The 19744-nt window shown below is 40.2% G+C and overlaps 1 protein-coding gene across 20 annotated transcripts in view; it reads right to left on the bottom strand.

Moving 5' to 3' along the window:
* The window catches only part of PXK (PX domain containing serine/threonine kinase like), a 75575-nt gene that overhangs the window by 34809 nt on the left and 21022 nt on the right, over positions 1–19744 (bottom strand). For 13 of the 20 annotated variants that reach the window (XM_027121230.1, XM_027121228.1, XM_027121216.1 and 10 more), the window contains exons 2-4: positions 15152–15202; positions 13272–13319; positions 5063–5249 (exon numbers count right to left, since the gene is read on the bottom strand). The exons of the other annotated variants lie outside the window; for them this stretch is intronic. In XM_027121230.1, coding sequence (XP_026977031.1) covers positions 5063–5249; positions 13272–13319; positions 15152–15202 — 286 coding nt within the window. The remainder of the gene's footprint in view (positions 1–5062; positions 5250–13271; positions 13320–15151; positions 15203–19744) is intronic. 20 annotated transcript variants of the gene reach the window in all.

Here is a 19744-nt window from a genome sequence, read left to right as displayed (position 1 = left end):
GCTCAGTCAGAGCAACAGGCAGGAATGTGAGCATGGTGATTTCGGCCACATTTGAATGCAGAACTCAAATCCTGCTGCAGTGAAGCCGGGTGGTGAGCACAGACCATTTGGAAACTGATGAGAGGTAGAGACGTTATCCACATTAAAGGGAAACTGGCTCTGCTTAGGGAAGTGCCAGAAGTGTGAGGTGTGCAGGGAGCCACGCTGTAAGTTTTGGGAAACCTGAACAAGTCTGTCTGGCTTTTCGGGGAATGGCTCAGTTAAGATGGTGTGGAGGAGGCGGCCTGGGTTTCCCTTTCCTGAGGCTGCTGGTGAGTCAGCATAGAGGAAAGACAAGTTCTGACATTTCATGCAAAGGGGGAAATAAATCAGCATTTCTCTGAAAACAGCATCCATCCCTTTACATCAGGACTGTGCCCTCTAAATAGCAGCAGCTTCTTGAGCATTTGAGTTCTGGCAGGAGCCTCTGACAATTTTCTTATACTCCTGCCCACATCTGCTTTGGACTCCTAACTGTCTGCCATGCTGGGAGAGGGGAAAGATCAGGACAAGAGCAGCATGTGAGAGACGTACAATAGAAGGAAATACAGGGATCAGACAACCTTCCAGGGGTTGAGGAGCATTTCAACTGGGAAACATTCAGACACTGGACACTTGTACAATCATACAAATGTGCAACCCTAGGTAAGGCCCTTCTTGAGGGGGGCCACTCATGTATAAAACGAGAGGGTTCTCCTGGGACTCATCAATGAGCTCGGTAAAGTTGCAGGATACAAAATTAATATACAGAAGCTGGTTGCATTTCTGTGTACTAACAACACACTATCAGAAAGAAAAAGTAAGAAAACAATTCCATTTACAATCACATCAAAAAGAATAAAATACCTAGGAATAAGTCCAACTAAAGAGGTAAAAGACCTGTACTTCGTAAACGCTAAGACCCTAATGAAAGAAATTGAAGAGGACACAAACAGATGGAAAGATATACCATGTTCATGGATTGGAAGAATTAGTATTGCTAAAATGACTGTACTACCCAAGGCAATTTACAGATTCAGTGCAATCCCTATCAAATACCGCTGGCATTTTTCACAGAGCTAGAAGAAATAATTCTAAATTTGTACGGAAACACAAAAGATCTTGAATAGCCAAAACAATCTTGAGAAAGAAGAACAAGCTGGAAGTATCATGCTCCTGATTTCAAAGTATACTACAGAGTTACAGTAATCAGAACAGTATGGTATTGACATGCACGTGCACACATGCACATGCATATACAGAGAACAAAGGAACAGAAGAGAGAACCCAGAAATGAACCCATACTTCTATAAGCAGTTTATCCACGACAAAGGAGGCAAGAATACACTATGGAGAAAAGGCAGCCTCTTCAATAAATGGTACTGGGAAAACTAGACAGCTACATGCAATAGAACCAAACTGGCTACTCTCTCACATCATATACAAAAATAAACTAAAAAATGGATTAAAGACGTAAAATAAGACCTAAAACCATAAAACTCCTAGAAGAAAACATAGGTGGTAAGCTCTTTGACACTGGTCTTAGTGATATTTTTTTGGTTATGTCTCCTCAGGCAAGGGAAAAACAGAAAGCAAAAACCAACAAATGAGACCTAATCAAACTTAAAAGCTTTTGCACAGCAAAGGAAACCATGAACAAAACAAAAAGGCCATCTACTGAATGGGAGAACATATTTGCAAAAAATATGGCTGACAAGTGGTTAATATCCAAAATATACAAAGAACTCATACAACTCAACATCAAAAAACCAAACAACCCTATTAAAAAATGGGCAGAGTACTTGAATAGACATTTTTCCAAAGACAACATACAGATGGCCAACAGGCATATGAAAAGATGCTCAACACTACTAACCATCACGGAAATGCAAATCAAAACCACAATGAGGTATCACCACATACCCATCAGAAGTGCCATCATCAAAAAGACCACAAATAAAAATCAAGTGTTGGTAAAGATGTGGAGAAAAGAGAACCCTTGTGCACTGCTGGTGAGAATGTAACGTGGTGCAGCCACTATGGAAAATGATATGGAGGTTCCTCAAAAACTTAAAAGTAGAACTACCATATGATTCAGCAATTCCACTCCTGGGTATATATCAGAAGAAAATGAAAATGAAAATTAGAAAAAAATATATGCACCCCCATGTTCATTGTGGCATTATTTACAATAGCCAAGATATGGAAGCAATCTAAGAGTCACAATGGAATATTAATCAGCCACAAAAAAGAATGAAATTTGCAACCACATGGATGGATACAGTCAATAACTATGTAATATCTTTGTATGGTGACATATTGTAAGTTGACATCATCAACTTTTCATGATGATTATTTTGAAATGTATAGAAACATCAAATCACAATGTTGTGTAACAGGAACTAACATAGTATTGTAGGTCAATTATTCTTCAAAAACAAACAAACTCATAGAAAAAGAGATCAGATTTGTGGTTACCAGAGGTGGGGGCTAGGGGGGATAGGGGGATGGGGAATTGAATGAAGGTGGCCAAAAGGTACAAACTTCCACTTATAAGATAAATAAGTACTAGGGATGTAATACACAACATGATAATTATAATTAACAATGCTGTACATTATATATGAAATTTAACAAGAGAGTAGATCCTAAGAGTTCTCATCACAAGGAAAAAATTTTTTTCTATTTAATTTTGCATCTGTATGAGATGAGAGATGTTCACTAAACTTACTGTGATAATCATTTCACAATGTATGTAAGTCAAATCATTATGCTGTACACCTTAAACTTATACAGTGCTGTATATCAATTATATCTCAATAAAACCGGAAGGAAAACAACAACAAAAAATAACACTAAAAAATAAAACGGGAGGGTTAGTTTTGATACGTCTGCTCCAAGATCCCTGCTAGCTCTGACCCCTGGCAACTCAAGGTACTTCCGGTATAAGCTCCCTGAGAACAGGAAGCACATCTTCTTCACACCTGCACCCCAACACCCAGCCCTGCACCCAGCACATGGCATAGGCAGAGCAGACAGGCAAGGTTTATGGAATGAATGGCATCATCATGTGTGCACTACACCTTGACACTTGCCCTGGGAGAACATTAGCAGACACCCTCAGGAAAAAATGTGGACAAACCAATGAAGAGGGCTGGGTTGGGACTGATTTGATAGAAGTCAATCCAGGGACTTCCCTGGTGGCGCAGTGGTTAAGAATCCACCTGCCAATGCAGGGGACACAGGTTCGAGCCCTGCTTCAGGAAGATCCCACATGCCGTGGAGCAACTAGGCCTGTGCGCCACAACTATTGAGCCTCAGCTCTAGGACCCGCGAGCCACAACTACTGAGCCCACATGCCACAACTACTGAAGCCCACATGCCTGGAGCCCGTGCTCCGCAACAAGAGAAGCCACCACAATGAGAAGCCCGCGCACCACAACGAAGACCCAACTCAGCCAAAAATAAATAAATTAAAAAAAAAAAAAAAGTCAATCCAGAAGGCCCATGATCTGAATTCTGAGAACAAGTGAGGTAAATAAAGCATGGTGAATTGAAAGCCAAGCGAGATCTACTCTGAAAGAATGCGAGCTGTCCTGGGAGCCCCTTTTCTCCTACGTGAACCGAGAAACAAGTGGGGGAAGGATGCAAGCCTTGTAACAATTCATTGTTACTTACAGTAAATGTGAGTGTGAAATTAACTTTCCTTCACTTGATTGCATTCTAGAAACGCATTTTTCTTACAGGCACTTCCATTAGAAGATGGCAGGTACATTCTAGGACAAGGCTTCTCAAACTTTAAGTACGCATGCAAACCACATGGCAACCTTGTTAAAACCACATCCTGATCCTAGGTTTAGGCTGGGGCCTAAATCCTGCATTACTGACAAGCTCCCAGTGATGCCAGTGCTGCTGTCAGAGGACCACACTGCAAGTAGCAAGTTCTAACTGTGGTTTTCAAACTCGGTGGCAATTAGAATCTCTAGGGGAGCTTTACAAATTAGGAATCCAATCCACAGATATTCTGATTTAACTGGCATGAATGCAGCCTGGACATCAGGATTTTTTAAAGCTCCCCAGGTGGATTATATTATGCAGAAAAGTTTGGTGCCTGACAAGTAGTCCTCTATTTCCCTCTATCTGACACAGAAATAAAAGTGTCTCCCTCCAATTACTTCAAAAGCAGCCCCTCTATCTGACGCAGAAATAAAAGTGTCTCCCCCCAATTACTTCAAAAGCAGCGTTCTGAGGACCTAAAATGTAGCCGGTAAACAATCTGTTCTCTTAGCAAGGAAATCAGCTTATTAATAATACCCAGAGTTCCACTTAGACTCTAAGCATGGTTTAGTTTTAAAAAACCAGTTGAATTCTAGTCACTGGTTCAGTTCTACAACAGTTTCTATTGGTCTCTTCAAGGCCACGCCAGAGTGTATTAAATAGTTAATCACTCATTCTGCTGACAACGGGCTTACATTACTGATGCTAGCTTTGTGTGTGACTGGCACCCTTTCCAACTCAGGCCCCTGGCTGCCACCCTGACCCAGGGAAGGTTTGGAAGAGAACTACCTCTTCTTTAGGCTTTGCACAGAGTGGATTTCAGCAAGCAACGGGGAAGACACAGAAAGAACACTTCTGGATCACTGTTGTGTTTAAAGTAATTCCCAGGAAAACCAGGCATAGTATATACTGTAAACACAAAAACAGAGCCAAATACAAATCAAATTGAGATTACTGTATAGATTATTGTGGACTATTTACTCTCTGTTTTGTCAGGGAAGATAATAAAGACAAGACTCTGTACACAGACAATAAGTTGTCCTCCATATTTTTCTAAACAGACATCACAAACATTTTAGAACAATGTTCTTCTTATATATCTACGGTAAAAATACAATCAGGTAATTATTAGTAAATGAATAACACCCTATAACAGATGTACACATCTCCTCATTTGGAAGGAGAATTTCTCCCACGTGTATTATCTCCAGCAAAGAAAAGCGTCTCTTTTCTCCCGGGACTGTAGCTGATAGATCCCTCTACTTACCAGTATAGCTTGCAGAATAGTTGTTTGGATCTAAAAACTTCTTAACCAGCTCACAATTAGACAAGATATGATTTGTGGTGATAACGTTGAGATAGTTCTGAAGACCTTTCTGCCTCTCAGCTATGAACTCACGATCCATGTTACCAATCAATTTTTTGGGAGGAAGAGGTAGACTTAGGCCTGCAATCTTTAATTAAAAAAAAAAAAAAGTATTATACTCATGTCATCCCCAAATAAGATACATTATCAGAATCCTGAGTCATCATATTTCATTAGGTCTAAGGTATTTTAGGATGCATCCTAATTTGTCAAACTATAAAAATGTGAAAAACCGTAACAACTAAGAATTGATAAGATGCTTTATTCAGCGTAGCAACTTTAAAACTTAATTTTGTAATGTGGTTTTCTTTTTATCAAACATATACATGAACATAATTTCAAGAGTCAAATAGTTCTTTTTTTATTATTACTAGCAGTCCCACAGTGCTCCTACTACCCCCCCTCAACAGGTGACATATCCATTCCCCACTCCCCAGAGGCAGCCACATTCAATGCTTTCGGCTGATCTTCTGGAATAGGGGAATGTTCACATTGTTATGTCTTGATTTTTCACTTTTAGGCATTATCTGTAAGTTTCTAATTATGGAAGATTAGGATTAAGTTCTCTTTCACAATCCTAATCTCATTCCATACATGTTCTATTACTACTCCTTCCAATATAGTGATGTTATAATTTTATTTAGTGCAATATTCATATTTACATTAGGTAAATGATATTCACAGCTGAGCCAAAGAGCATGCTTATTATTCCTTTCTGTCAATTAGTAGTCTTTTTAAGTTTTCTATTCAACTCCAAACTCTCCGCCTAAGCCTTTTCTCAACACATTCAGATACAAAGATATATCAATTTTATCTTCTTAAGGAGTACCTTCCAGAACCCACCAACATGCTCCAAGCAGGACTGGTGGTCCCTATACCTGCTGCAAAGCTGGCATCCTGGGACCTCCCTTCACCGTCATGCTGGAGAAGTTTTTGCCCTTTCTCCTGCTGAACCCCATTTCTATATCCATACCTGCCCTTTTCTTAGATAATTCCCTGACTTTGGGTGGAGATACCCTCTGTCAGCTTCCTAAAAAGGGAGCAAGGGAGATAAGTGTTTTGAAACGTTGCATGTTAAAAAATGTTTTTATTCTACCCTCACACTTGATTGATAACGAGTCTTGATATGGAATTCTAAGTTGGAAATACATTTCTTCCTCAGAATTTTTAGGAGCTACATTATTGTCTTTCAGTTTCTGGTGCTGCTATTAAAGGTTCAAGCAGTAGATTCTTCATTCTGGTTTTTTCTCTCCCTGGAAGCTTGTAGGATCTTCTCTTTGACCTCGGTTTGTGAATTCCATGTGCCTTTATATGGCTCTATTTTCATTCTCTGTGCTGAGTACTCGGCCCTTTCGATCTAGAAACTAATATCCTTACATTCTTTGGTATTTTCTTGTATTAGGTCATTATTTCTTCCTCTCCACTCCCTTTGCTTTCTTTTTCTAGAACTCCTGTTTTCCAATGTTGGACTTTCTGGACTGGTCCTCTATTCTTATCTTTTCGCTCCCATTTTCCACCTATGTTAAACATTTTCTCCCTGGGATATTTCCTCTATCTTTCAGCCCTTCTAAAGAGTTTTCATTCCTACTGTTATCTTTTTTACTTCTAAATACTTTTCTTTCCTTAATAGCATCCTGATGTAATGTAATGCAATTTTTAATCTGAGATTATAAAAGACAATTTTTCTAAGAACCTGTGACCTCACTCTCTTTAGCTCTTTCCTCTTAGGCTGGACAGATCCTCCCAAAAGAATCTTCCAGTCTCCTGCCTGGAGGGTCTACGCCTGACTGCCAGTATTCTGGGAGCTGAAAGGAAGAAGAGGGCTTGGCTGGGGGTAGGGGTGGGGAGTAGTCAGGTCTCCTGTTTGTTATGTAAATTTTCCAACTATGCCTGCATTCTCCAGTCCAAAGACTGTTCTACCCTCCCTAGAGAATAAACTCAGTTTTTCTACTGGAGGGAGAAGAGCAGCCATAAATTGCTCACACGGGGAGACTTGGTGATCTGACTGCTTAAACATACTTTCAACTCCTGATTTTAGCTTGACCTCAGCCCAGGCTGCAGGCAGCAGCTGGTGCTGTCAATTGCTAAATCTTTTGGAGGTTCTGTAGTATAAACTGGGACCCAATGGGGTTAGCCACCCTCACTGCCATCTCAGAATTCTGCCTTCCCATATCTGCTTAATTAGTTAGCTCTCATCCATTGGATTTTCAGTTTCAAATGTTTTTGTTGTAGTTTTCTCCTCTCCTATTCTATTTGTCCTTGAGGGTGTGTGTGTGTGTGTGTAAGATCAATTTACTGTTGTTTTAGAGTGGCTTCGGGAGAGAGGAAAAGTAAATGCGGGTGCTCAATCTATCGTTTTCCAGATCATTTAAAACTTTGAGTCCTGGGCTTCCCTGGTGGCGCAGTGGTTAAGAATCCACCTGCCAATGCAGGGGACAAGGGTTCGATCCCTGGTCTGGGACGATCCCACATGCCGCAGAGCAACTAAGCCCGTGCGCCACAACTACTGAGCCTGCGCTCTAGAGCCTGCGAGCCACAACTACTGAAGCCCAGGCGCCTAGAGCCCGTGATCTGCCACAAGAGAAGCCACCATGATGAGAAGCCCACGCACCGCAACGAAGAGTAGCCCCCACTTACCACAACTAGAGAAAGCCCGCACACAGGAACGAAGACCCGATGCAGCCGAAAATAAATTAATTAAATAAATTAAAAAAAACAAACTTAGCATATCCCTCAATTATAAATGTAGGCCATAAACCTGGTATTATTAGCAATATCTGACTTTTGCCACTAAAAGAAATCACAGATATTTAAATATTAAATTATAGTGGCTGAAGATACCTTGAAATAAAAATAACAAACAACAAAAAAACTTTATAAGTCCTTTTTCTCTTTTGGCCACACCGAGCGGCATGCAGGATCGTAGATCCCCAACCAGGGATCAAACCTGGGCCCCTGGCAGTGAAAGCACGGAGTCCTAACCACTGGACTGCCAGGTAACTCCCTATGAATCTATTTTTTAAACTTAAAAAAACAAAGTGTCAGATTGGTATCTTAATTTAATGAGCAAAACTGCTTTCAAAGAGCACTGCTAGTCTACACTTGTACGTAGATTAGAGCTGTCCAAGTGGCATGTGTATTGATCAAGGGGAAGGTCTAAAGAGAAGGGCATCTTGAATTCAGACAAGCATGTCATGTAAATCACCCATGTGAATGAACCTAACTTAGCCTGTTCCACTCTGTTGTATTTTTCAAACAATGCTGAAGACCTTGAACTTGATATTGGGCAAGATGAAGAGGTTGGCTGACAATTCTAAATTGCCTATTTCTCCAACATATTTATGAAAATATGTCAGAACATACTTAGAGTGAATTTTCAACCATGGCAAAATTCATTGCCAGATGACACACTTCAATTTCAGGCTGTTTTCCTCACTCATACAATTAGGCTTTACGTAACAGCAGCTCCTTTATTAGCTAAATACAAAGCATACTTATGAAGAAAGCACATCACTCAGCTAGCACACATCCAAGCCAATCGTTTTATTATTAGTTTTGTTCAGGAACATTGAGTAATACAGGGGAATCAAAGGTAATATATTACTGAAAACATAACTGATTTCTTTTAAAAGCTCCCTTATTAAGTTGCAGGGTATAATCTCATTTGTGTGTGTATGTGTGTGTGTGTGTGTGTATGTATAAGCCCAGGCATATAGTTATATATGCACCAAAAACGTCTAAAAGGACTCACACTACCTGCTTGAGAATAGCTACCTCTGGGAGTGGGTTGGTGAATTAATTTTTATTTCTATACTATGAAATGTTAACATTTCTCATTTACTACTTTTTTCAATTAAAAAAAAGAAAGAAAGAAAAATCCCTTTTGCTCATCAAAGTGATCATATACACAACAAGGATTTTTTTTTAAATTACTATCAGCCAATATCAGCGCATTTTCCTGCACTACCTGCCCAAGAGCAGACCCAGCTGAACCTCACACATCACTCGGAATGGACAGTCACATCTGACAACATTGGATTCAAACCCCAACAGGGCTTTTTTTTTTTCGGGGGGGGGTGCTATTTTTCATTCATGAATTTGATAAGCTATCTGTTTCAAACTTTGTGGCCTCCAAGCTTGAACCAATCTTTTTTTTCATGCTTCATTTCTCTTTAGGAAAATGTATTGATCTGCCCAGACATCCCATCAGCTCTTCCAAATCAACAGGTGAAACAGAGTTCTTTGCCAACAGCTGTGATTAGAGTGTCCCTGACATGTCAGTCTGCTAGACAGATGGGAGGTGTTTTCCTGCCCTGGTTTAAGATCTCACAATAAATATGCCTAAAAGTATTAAAACTATGCTGTGTGTGTTACTTTAAAATCTTGCCTTTGAGGGACTTCCCTGGTGGTCCAGTGGTTAAGACTCCGTGCTCCCAATTCAGGGGCCCCGGGTTCGATCCCTGGTCAGGGAACTAGACCCCACGTGCCGCAACTAAGAGCCCACATGCCACAACTAAAAAGATCCCGCATGCCACAATAAAGATCCCGTATGTGGCAACTGAAAGATCCTGCATGCCGCAACAAAGATCCCATGTGCCGCAATTAAGACCCGGCGCAGCCAAATAAATTTTTTTTTTTAAGTTCACTAATAAATAAATTAATTAATTAAAAAAACTAAAATAAAATCTTGCCTTTGAAAGGAGATTAACATTCAACAGAAACTTCTCTTTCAGCTTCTTCCCAGAATTTCTCAAATGCTTACCAGTCACAGAATATAAAATTCAGAACTCCCATGACTAATTAGAAAGGAGGGAGAGAGAGTACTAGCACATAAAGTGATGAAGCCACTAAGTCAGTGATTTCCTAGACACCTCCACAGGGATGGCTTCAAGCCAATCATCCCATTTTTTATTGTTCCCTCTTCAACGTACCCTATGTATTCCCTTCTTGAGTTCCTTGTATAAAGGAAAAGAGAACAAGAAGCCCAGCAGAGAAGTCCCCAAAGTTCCTCCATTCATAAAAGTTCCTCCATTCATAACATCTGCAGAGTGACAAAGCAAAGGGGGGATGACAGCCAAACTGGGGTCTGGAGCCCATAATCTGACCCATGCTAGCCTAGCAGAAGCTTCTAAATTCCATGACAAACTCTATCAGTTTCAAGAAAACTAGCTTTTTGTCTGGAGGAAAAACCTAACTCTGAATCTACTAGTCTCTCATTTCTGTTATCAGACCTTAACGATCTGTAAATTGTCTTCAACTACATTCTAGGGAGTATTCTAGGGAGTTCTAAGCTCTCAACAGACCCTAATTTGTCCCCATTTCCCCCCAGTGTTCAGTAGTCTCTCCTACGTCAACAATGGGCAGTACAGCCAAATCACAAAACATTTGTACTACAACAGACCTGAGAAGTCATCTGGTTCAGCCCCTTGGCTTCAGACAGGGAGAGTGAGGACAGAGAGAGGAAGTAACTGAGCCCAGGTCTCAGGGCTGGTAAGAGGCAGAGGCTGGGTCCCATGCCAAGTCTGAGGGTTCCCTGCCAGTTCCCATCACTGCAGTTCTTTCTTCTTTTTCTGTGTCGCATGCTATCTCTCTAGATGGTCACCAATTTGATGGTGCCTTTAAAATAAGGTGGTGATTTTTCTTCACTGTTACCACAAGATATGCTCACTATAAAAAGTTGGGAAAGTACAGCTTTTTTTCTGTTTTTCTACTTATACAGCTTGCATGTGTTTACTTGTACCGAACTTGGAAAGTACAGAACAGTATAAAGAACCAGAAATAAACATAACCCATAATCCTGCCACCTGGGGAACCCCATTGTTAACATTTTGGCATATTTCCTTCCAAGCTTTTTTCCTAAACATTTCCATGTAATTATTATATTGCATGTATAATTTTACATCCTGCTGGTTTTTTGGGTTTTTTTGCTTAGGTATGTTTCCTATTGGACTCAGACAACTCTGCATATGTGTATTACATTTCTCTTTTTTCAGCAGGAACTCATTTATCTGTCAGAAGGGTAATCAGACACTGAAATTCATGGTCACAGTTTTCTTCTGTGGTTTTGGAATCTTTTTGGTCTGTTTTATGGGGTTGTTTTGAAATTATTTTGTTGCCAGAAAGCTGTATGTGCTTTCTTCTGTTTGTTTACTTGGATCCAGAAAAACCTCCCACTGAAATGCTGTCTGGCCATATCCTGCCCAGCACAAGCCAACATCAATACATGTGGATATTTGCATCTGAAATAAGATGCACAGTGAAAGTGCCCATTTTAACAAGGAAAATTACACTGATGCAAAAATAAAATTCTATTATATTAAAAAGGCTATAATTGAATAGTCATGGAGATTCAACTTTATATCCCCAAAGAAAGAACAAATAGGAGATAAAACCCTCCTCCCCACCCCCCATTCTTGGGGGCTAGGCCTAGGCAATTTCAATTTCAGAAGTATTTTTCCCATGATTCTTACTCAGCCATGGCTGAACGGCACTGTACAAAATCACTCCCCCTTCTGGGACTTCCCTGGTGGTGCAGTGGTTAAGAATCCACCTGCCAATGGAGGGGACATGGGTTTGAGCCCTGGTCTGGGAAGATCCCACATGCTGTGGAGCAACTAAGCCCGCAAGCTACAACTACTGAGCCGATGTGCCACAACTACTGAAGCCCGCGTGCCTAGAGCCCATGCACCACAACAAAGAGAAGCCCCCACTTGCCACAACTAGAGAAAGCCCGTGCACAGCAACAAAGACCCAATGCAGTCAAAAATTTAAAAATTAAATAAATTTATTTTTTAAAAAATGTAGACAGACAACATGTGTGAAATGCAGGGCCATATGTCAATTACAAGAAGGTCTGCAGATACTCAGGCCAGTTCTACTGGAAGGAAAATAAGGCATTCATGCTTCCAGCAGTGTGGTAAATAATATGAAAGTCTGGACTCTACAAATGCTATTTTTCCAAAGTCTGGTCAATAAAAAATGGCCTTTTGAAGGAAATGAAGCATTACACTGCCTCCCAGTCAGCAGTCCTCCTGACCTTTGTGGACAGGATCAGAGGTCACTCAGAATGACTGATGATGGCCAGTTCACCTCCCAGCTGGGCTGGTCGTAAGCCAAGCACTCTGGCTCAAGGGTTTATGCTACCAATCAAAGCTGAGATATGATACAAGCCCAGTGATCTTCAATAACCCATGGCCCCTGAAGACCAATCTACCAGGTGAAGACATAGGTGGTATTGCCAGTACCTACGGTGCTAACACTTCTCTAGGACCCTTCGATCATTACCAGCACTAGCTTTGTTTCCAGCTCATCCCTCTTTGCATTATGGCCACCAAGTTACAAACATTTAAATCAAAGGGATTTAGAAATACATATTTAAGAGAAAAAAGTTACACTGAGGGACTTCCCTGGTGGTGCAGTGGTTAAGAATCTGCCTGCCAATGCAGGGGACATGGGTTCTATCCCTTGTCCAGGAAGACCCGACATGCCGTGGGGCAACCAAGCCCGTGCACCACAACTATTGAGCCCGCGTGCCACAACTACTGAAGCCCGCATGCCCTAGAGTCCGTGCTCCGCAACAAGAGTAGCCACTGCAGTGAGAAGCCCGCACACCACAACGAAGAGTAACCCCCGCGCACAGCAACGAAGACCCAATGCAGCCAAAAAATAAGTTTAAAAAGTAAAAAAAAAAAAAAAAAAAAAAGTTACACTGAAAAAGGCTGAGTCTCTAGTTACTGCTGAGTGTTGTTGATCTGCAATGCTGACTATGCAGCCTTGTTTAAGAGAGTCTGAGAGTCCCAGCTCTCAGTGAACAACTCTAGCAACCCATCTAGTCATTCCTAACCTGCGAAAAGGAGATAACACACAGCATCCCATGATTGTGGTAAGGACGCAGTCTGGCTCAAAGGTACCCAGCTGCAAGGTGATTATTATAAATGATGTTTATTCCCCAAAGTTTATTTTTAGAGTCACACATCATCTGTTTAAAGTATGAGCTTATCTCCTTTGCTAGGGAAATTTGCTAATTTCTTGTTCCTAATATTGTTGTTTCCAACCAGTTTCTAAGATACCCCAAGCAATAAATGTGTCATTGGTGTTTTAAAATAATTACCTGCAAGCTGTTGTTCAGCAAATCAAAGTCACTGTATCTCCTAACAATCTGTAAGAAATAAAAGTGGTGTTTTGATTCAGCAAAGACCATCAATTTTCATTTCCCTATTTAATATTTATTGGCATTTTAGAGCCAAGGCACTTGCATTAAGGGTAGCAGGGCTTATATACCTGGTGCTTAACTTGCTTAACTCAGCAGCCCCAGAAAACAGACCAAGCAGTGCCCCTGAGTTGGCGGGGCCATGGGAAACTGGTTAATGCTAGCCAAACTCGCAAGATGCCAACAGGTAAGAAAGAATGATGACGTATTTGTTTCCAGGGTGAATAGCCCTTTAAGTATTTTTTTTTTATTAACCAGGCACCTAGAAAGATGAATTAATGATTTACCAAAAAAAAAAAAAAAGTTTTAGTGAACATGAAATTAAAGTTAAAGCATGTGGACAGTCTTGAGGCCATTTCATCCTTGCCCTGGATAAAACTTCCCCCATTTGAGATCCAACCAGTCTAGAGATTGGACGCATCTGCAGGCAGAGAGGCCACACAGCTCTCTGATTGCCCGTTTCCCCTCTTGGCCAACGGTCCACATCCACTGTGTATGCATTCTTTCTTAGTTATGGTGATGCCATTGATTAGGCCATAGCCAAATTCCACTAGCTCTTCAGTCTCCGGGGAAGGAAGTTATTTTGCTTTCAAAAAGTTTTTTCAATCTTTATTGATGATTCTCAAATATTAGTGTGCATAAGAATTACTTGGAGATCACCTAGGAATTCAGGAATTTAAGGAGGTTAAGTATCAACATTTTTGTTAAGTGTCCCCCAGGACTCTAAAGCATTGGATCTAAAAAACTACATCAAGGGTTGATTTTTCTGGTAGGACATTGCCCTTGGGCCTGTTTGACAAATATACATCAGAAAGTTAAACATGAGGGCATCCCTGATAAGTGCAAAGGAGCAAAAGGTAGTACAATAGTTAACCACAGAGAATGTGCAAATTCCACCCCTGTTCTGTCAGGGATATAAGCGTGACCTTGGACCAGTTACTTACCTTTTGAATGTAAAATGGGGCTAATACTATCACACAGAACTGCCTTTAAAGGGCTAAGTGAATTAATGTGCCTAACAATAAATGCTCAACTGATGTTAAATAGTATAATTAGTCCAACAAAAAGCAGTTTGAATTTTCAGGCAAAGAAAAGACCAAGTATGGGTCACTGAGGTCAAAGACTGCTTAAGGTGAGAGGTAAGGTTCAACCTGGGCTATGAAGGACAAGGTAAGATTTTTGGAAGGCAGGAGGGTCATTATAATTACTAAAGCAGGAAAGAAATGGTCCCTGTACAGAATTCAGCCACCCTCTGCAAGTCAGCTGGGATGGGAAGCACCTCTAGATGTGTATAGTAAGTTCTGCCTCTCTGAGGCCACCTGTGAGGAAAGCAGGCCCTGGGGCTGTAAGCAGATCCTTACCTATGGTCAGTGTGGGAACTAGCACTAGAAATTGTCCATGACTGGACTTGGGAGTCCATGAAATGCACAATGTCCAGGGCACTGTCTCACCCTTCTACCTGGTGGACTGAACGTTAACCTGCCTCACCCAACAAGCCATGGCTTCAGGTGAGGTTTGAATTACTAGGAACAAAACAAGTAATTTGCCTAGCCCACTTACTCTGTGTCCACCTGGAGAACAGATTCCTACTCTCTGTAGTAACATACACGAATTAAACTGAACAACTGGGAACATAAAAGCCTTTTATAATACATGTGTTAGAGCTAAACGTTTATATCTAAAAGACATATGATTAATATAGTTTTTCCAGATTTTTAGATGCCCCAAGTCAGAATTTTGTTTAAACATTTTTCTAATGACAAAAAAAAAAAAAAGCTTACCTGCCAGCTATTTTCTACAGAAATTCCTCTTTGTACCCGAATGATATATTCCTAAAAAAGAAGGGGAAAAGAGCCTCAATTACAAAACACCCAAATCATGCAGCTATATGGATGGACCTAGAAATTACCATACTAAGTGAAGTAGGTCAGACAGAGAAAAACATATATCATAAGATATCACTTATATGTGGAATCTAAAAAAAAAAAAAGATACAAATGAACTTATTTACAAAACAGAAATAGACTAACAGATATAGAAAATAAACTTATGGTTACCAAAGGGGAAAGTGGGGGCCGGGGGGGAGGGATAAATTAGGAGTTTGGGATTAAAATATACACATTGCTATATATAAAACAGATAACTAACAAGGACCTACTGTATAGCACAGGGAACTCTACTCAATATCTTGTAATAACCTGTAATGGAAAAGAATCTAAAAAAGAATACATATCTGAATCACTCTGCTGTACACCTGAAATTAATACAACATTGTAAATCAACTATATTTTAATAAAAACAAATTTTTAATAAGAAACAAAACAGAACAAAAAAACACCCAAATCAGAGGATCAAAAATATTAAGTGAAAGCATCAGATAAAGTAGACTTCAGAGAAAAGACTACTAGAAACAGAGAGGGACATAAAGATACAAGGGTAATCTCACAGCAAGACATAACAATCTTAAATGTGCGTGCACCAAATACCAGAGCTGCAAAATATGTGAAGCAAAAACTGATAGAACTGGAAGAGGAAATAGATGAATCCATGATTACAGTTGGAGACTTCAACACCCCTCTCTCAGCAATTGATAGAACAACTAAAGAGAAAACCAGTAAGGATACAGACAAATTCAGCAATACCATTATTGATGAAAAATTAATCAGTAAGATTCATAATCTTACTGAATATTAATTAATAATTAATAACCAATTAATCTAAGAAAGAAATGAAAACTTTTATTCGAGCCAACCTGGGGACTATAACCCAGGAGACAGTCTTTCAGAAAGCTCTGAGGACTGTTCCGCCTGTTAGAGGTCAAAGCGCAGTTATATAAGTTTTTAAGACAAACAGGTTAAACATCAAATGACATATCAACAGTTTACACAATCCAGATCTGCACGTACAAAGCAAGTCGTGGGTCATGGTGACCCTTTACCAGATTAAGAAGGAATGTTATCTCCTAAGGAGGTCTAGTCAATGCAGCCACACAATACATACTAAAGGGGAGGGAGGAAGCCTAAATGGAAGCCTTTTCCTGAGAAAAATTTTATGTTCGAATTTTTCTTGTCTTGCCATAAAATATGAATTTTATTTCATTACCATCAACCAACAGATTGATCAGCATTTATAGAACACTCTATCCAACAATAGCACTCCATCCAATAATATTCTGCTATTCAAGAGGATATACAAATGGCATATAAGCACAGGAAAAGATATTCAACATTACTAGTCATCAAGCAAATGTAAATTAAGACCACAGTGAGATATCACTATATCCCTATGAGAATGGCTGAAACAAAAAATAATGATAACACCAAATGCTGGCTAGGAAAACAGAGAAACTGGATCACTCATAAATTAATGGTGGGAACTCTAAATGGTACAGACACTCTGGAACACAGTTTGGCAGTTTCTTAAAAAACTACAACATGCAACTATCATATGACCCAGCAACTGCACTCCTGGACATTTATTCCAGAGAAACAAAACCTTATGTCCATACAATAACTCACACATGAAAGTTCACAGCAGCTTTATTGGTGACAGCCCCAAAGTAGAAACAAGCCAGATGTCCTTAAGCAGGTAAATGGTTAAACTTTGCTACATCCACACCAGGGAATACGACTCAGCAACAGAAAGGAATAAACTATTGATACATGCAACAAATTGGATGAATCTCCAGAGAATTATGCTGAGTGAAAAAGCCAATACCAAAAGATTATAAACTACATGTCTCCATTTCTACAACATTCATGAAATGACAAAATTATAGATATGGAGAACAGCCTAGTGGTTGCCAAGAGTTAAGACTGCGGTAGGAGGGTGTGTGTGGAAGGGAAACTAGTGTGGCTAGAGAAGGGCAAATGAAGTGCTATGGTTTGAAGGTCTCTGTCCCCCCAAAATTCATGTGTTGAAATACTAACCCCCAAAGATGATGGTATTAGGGAGTGGGACCTTTGGGAGGTACTTAGGTCATGACAGTGAAGCCCTCATGAATGGGATTAGTGCCTTATAAAAGAGGCTTCAGAGGGGCCCTTGCCTCTTCCACCATGTGAGGATAGTCTGAAACGGTGCTACTAGCTATGAACCCAGAGGAGGACCATCACCAGAAGGCAACCATGCTGGCATCTTAGTCTTGGACTTCCGGCCTCTAGAACTATGAGAAATAAACATCTGTTGTGTATAGGCCACTCGGTTTATGGCATTTTGTTATAGCAGCCTGAATGGACTAAGACATGAGGGATGTCTGAACCAACGGAAATGTTCTGGATTATGTATCTTGATTACATCAATGTTAATGTCTTGGTCGTGATATTGTACCAAGTTTTGCAAGATACTACCAATGAAAAAACTGGATGATGAATATATGGGATCTCTCTGCAATGCTTTTTTTTTTTTGCGGTACGCGGGACTCTCACTGTTGTGGCCTCTCCCGGTGCAGAGCACAGGCTCAGCGGCCATGGCTCACGGGCCCAGCCGCTCCGGGGCATGTGGGATCTTCCCGGACTGAGGCACGAACCCATGTCCCCTGCATGGGCAGGCGGACTCTCAACCACTGCACCACCAGGGAAGCCCTGCAATGCTTTTTATAACTGTATGAGAATCTACAATTATCTCAAATAAAAAATTTTAACCTTAGGCATTCAAAACTACTATGGTAGAGTCAGAAGACTAAGATCCATGATTTTTACCAAAGTTTGCATTTTATATGCATAGTCAACTAGAAAAGGCCATGGTTAAGAAAACAAGTAAAAAGGTAGAATAGATAAGCAGTGATGGCATTTTCCAAAGAAACCAAATCTAGTGACCCCCAAAGCTGCCTGAGCATTGAAATCTTCCTGCTCCTGGGGAGGGAAGACAAGAGACGGTGTTAAAAATACACATTCACAGGCCTTGCACCAGACTTGCTGAATGAGAATCCCTAGGATAGAAACTGGGAATTAGAAGTTTTAATAGCCTCCCCAGGTAATTCTTACTAATCAAATAAGAAGGAAACAGAGACCTAGTCCAGCATTCTGCTTATACACACAAGGAGTTATGATGAAGGTACAGATGAAATCATATAAAAAACATTAACTTTTTTCCTCAAATGCTCAGAATTCTTTTAACATCTTTGGATGGTATGATTCAGGTATTACTCACAGTCACTACTCAACAAGTGCTTATCAACACAGTACTCAACAAATCCTTTCTACTGAATTAATTCTGATTTAAATAGGTTATTTAGAAAATAAAGCCAAATAAGCATTGTTAACTTGGTAACTGAATTTTAAAATAGATCTTATTTTCACTACCATTCATTTCCATTTTGTTTATTATTTATTTATTCTTAATAAATTTATTTACTTATTTTTATTTTTGGCTGTGTTGGGTCTTCGTTGCTGCGCACTGGCTCTAGGCACACGGGCTTCAGTAGTTGTGGCACGTGGGCTCAGTAATTGCGGCTCGTGGTCTCTAGAGCGCAGGCTCAGTAGCTGTGGCACATGGGCTTAGTTGCTCCACCGCATGAGGGATCTTCCCAGGCCAGGGCTCGAACCCGTTTCCCTTGCATTGGCAGGCGGATTCTTAACCACTCCGCCATCAGGGAAGCGCCCTCCATTCTGTTTAGTTTGCAAAGGTTGATAAAGTCCACATACGCAGGAATTTCTCCTGCTCTGGACTATGTTAAGAACGGTACATTCAACGATATCCACTCAACTTACGAGTGAATCAACTATGTACCTGGCACCCTGCTTAGCTGGTTACATGTGGGGTTATAAAATAAATATTTCAAAATTAACTTGTGTACTACGGCCAATCTCTTAAGCAATATGCCACTGCAATTATTTCTGAATACACAGAGATAAAACACTAGAAATATCTGATATTCTTGTATTTGGGGATCAGTCTATTAGCTTTAAAATTTTCTTTTTTTCTCAGGGTTGTCTTACTGGCAAATTGTCTGGGCTTTTACATTCTTATAGTAGAGCTAAAATCAGCACATATAATCGAGTACTTCCAAACAACTACACATAGACAAGCTGATGTCTAAGTCAGGGAGGAACTGTTACTTCTCAAAAATCACTTCAAGCATCCATTGCTTCACTATGATTTATAAGAGGAATAATATTAATTTTAAAAATTTCAGTTCAATGTTGAGCACTTGGTAGGTGCTAACACTGCTGTCCTGCTTTATATACTTTGGGTTTAAAGCTTAGACCTGTGTTTTACAAAGATGTTGCAACCAATTGTAAACATCAATTAAGCACCTACCATGTTCCAATCTCTGTGTTTTGTTCATGCTGGGGGTATAATTCTAAACAGGAAAGGTACAGTCTGACTCCATTCCTTCCCTCTGTATATGCACAGTTTAGGGAGTTGGGGGGTTT

Source organism: Aethalodelphis obliquidens, unplaced genomic scaffold (assembly GCF_003676395.1).
Source record: "Aethalodelphis obliquidens isolate GAN/ISIS:26980383/991018 unplaced genomic scaffold, ASM367639v1 scaffold22, whole genome shotgun sequence".
NCBI classification, from domain to species: Eukaryota; Metazoa; Chordata; class Mammalia; order Artiodactyla; family Delphinidae; genus Aethalodelphis; species Aethalodelphis obliquidens.
Note: the sequence above shows the minus strand (reverse complement) of the source record. Positions and strands in the feature narration are given on the sequence as shown.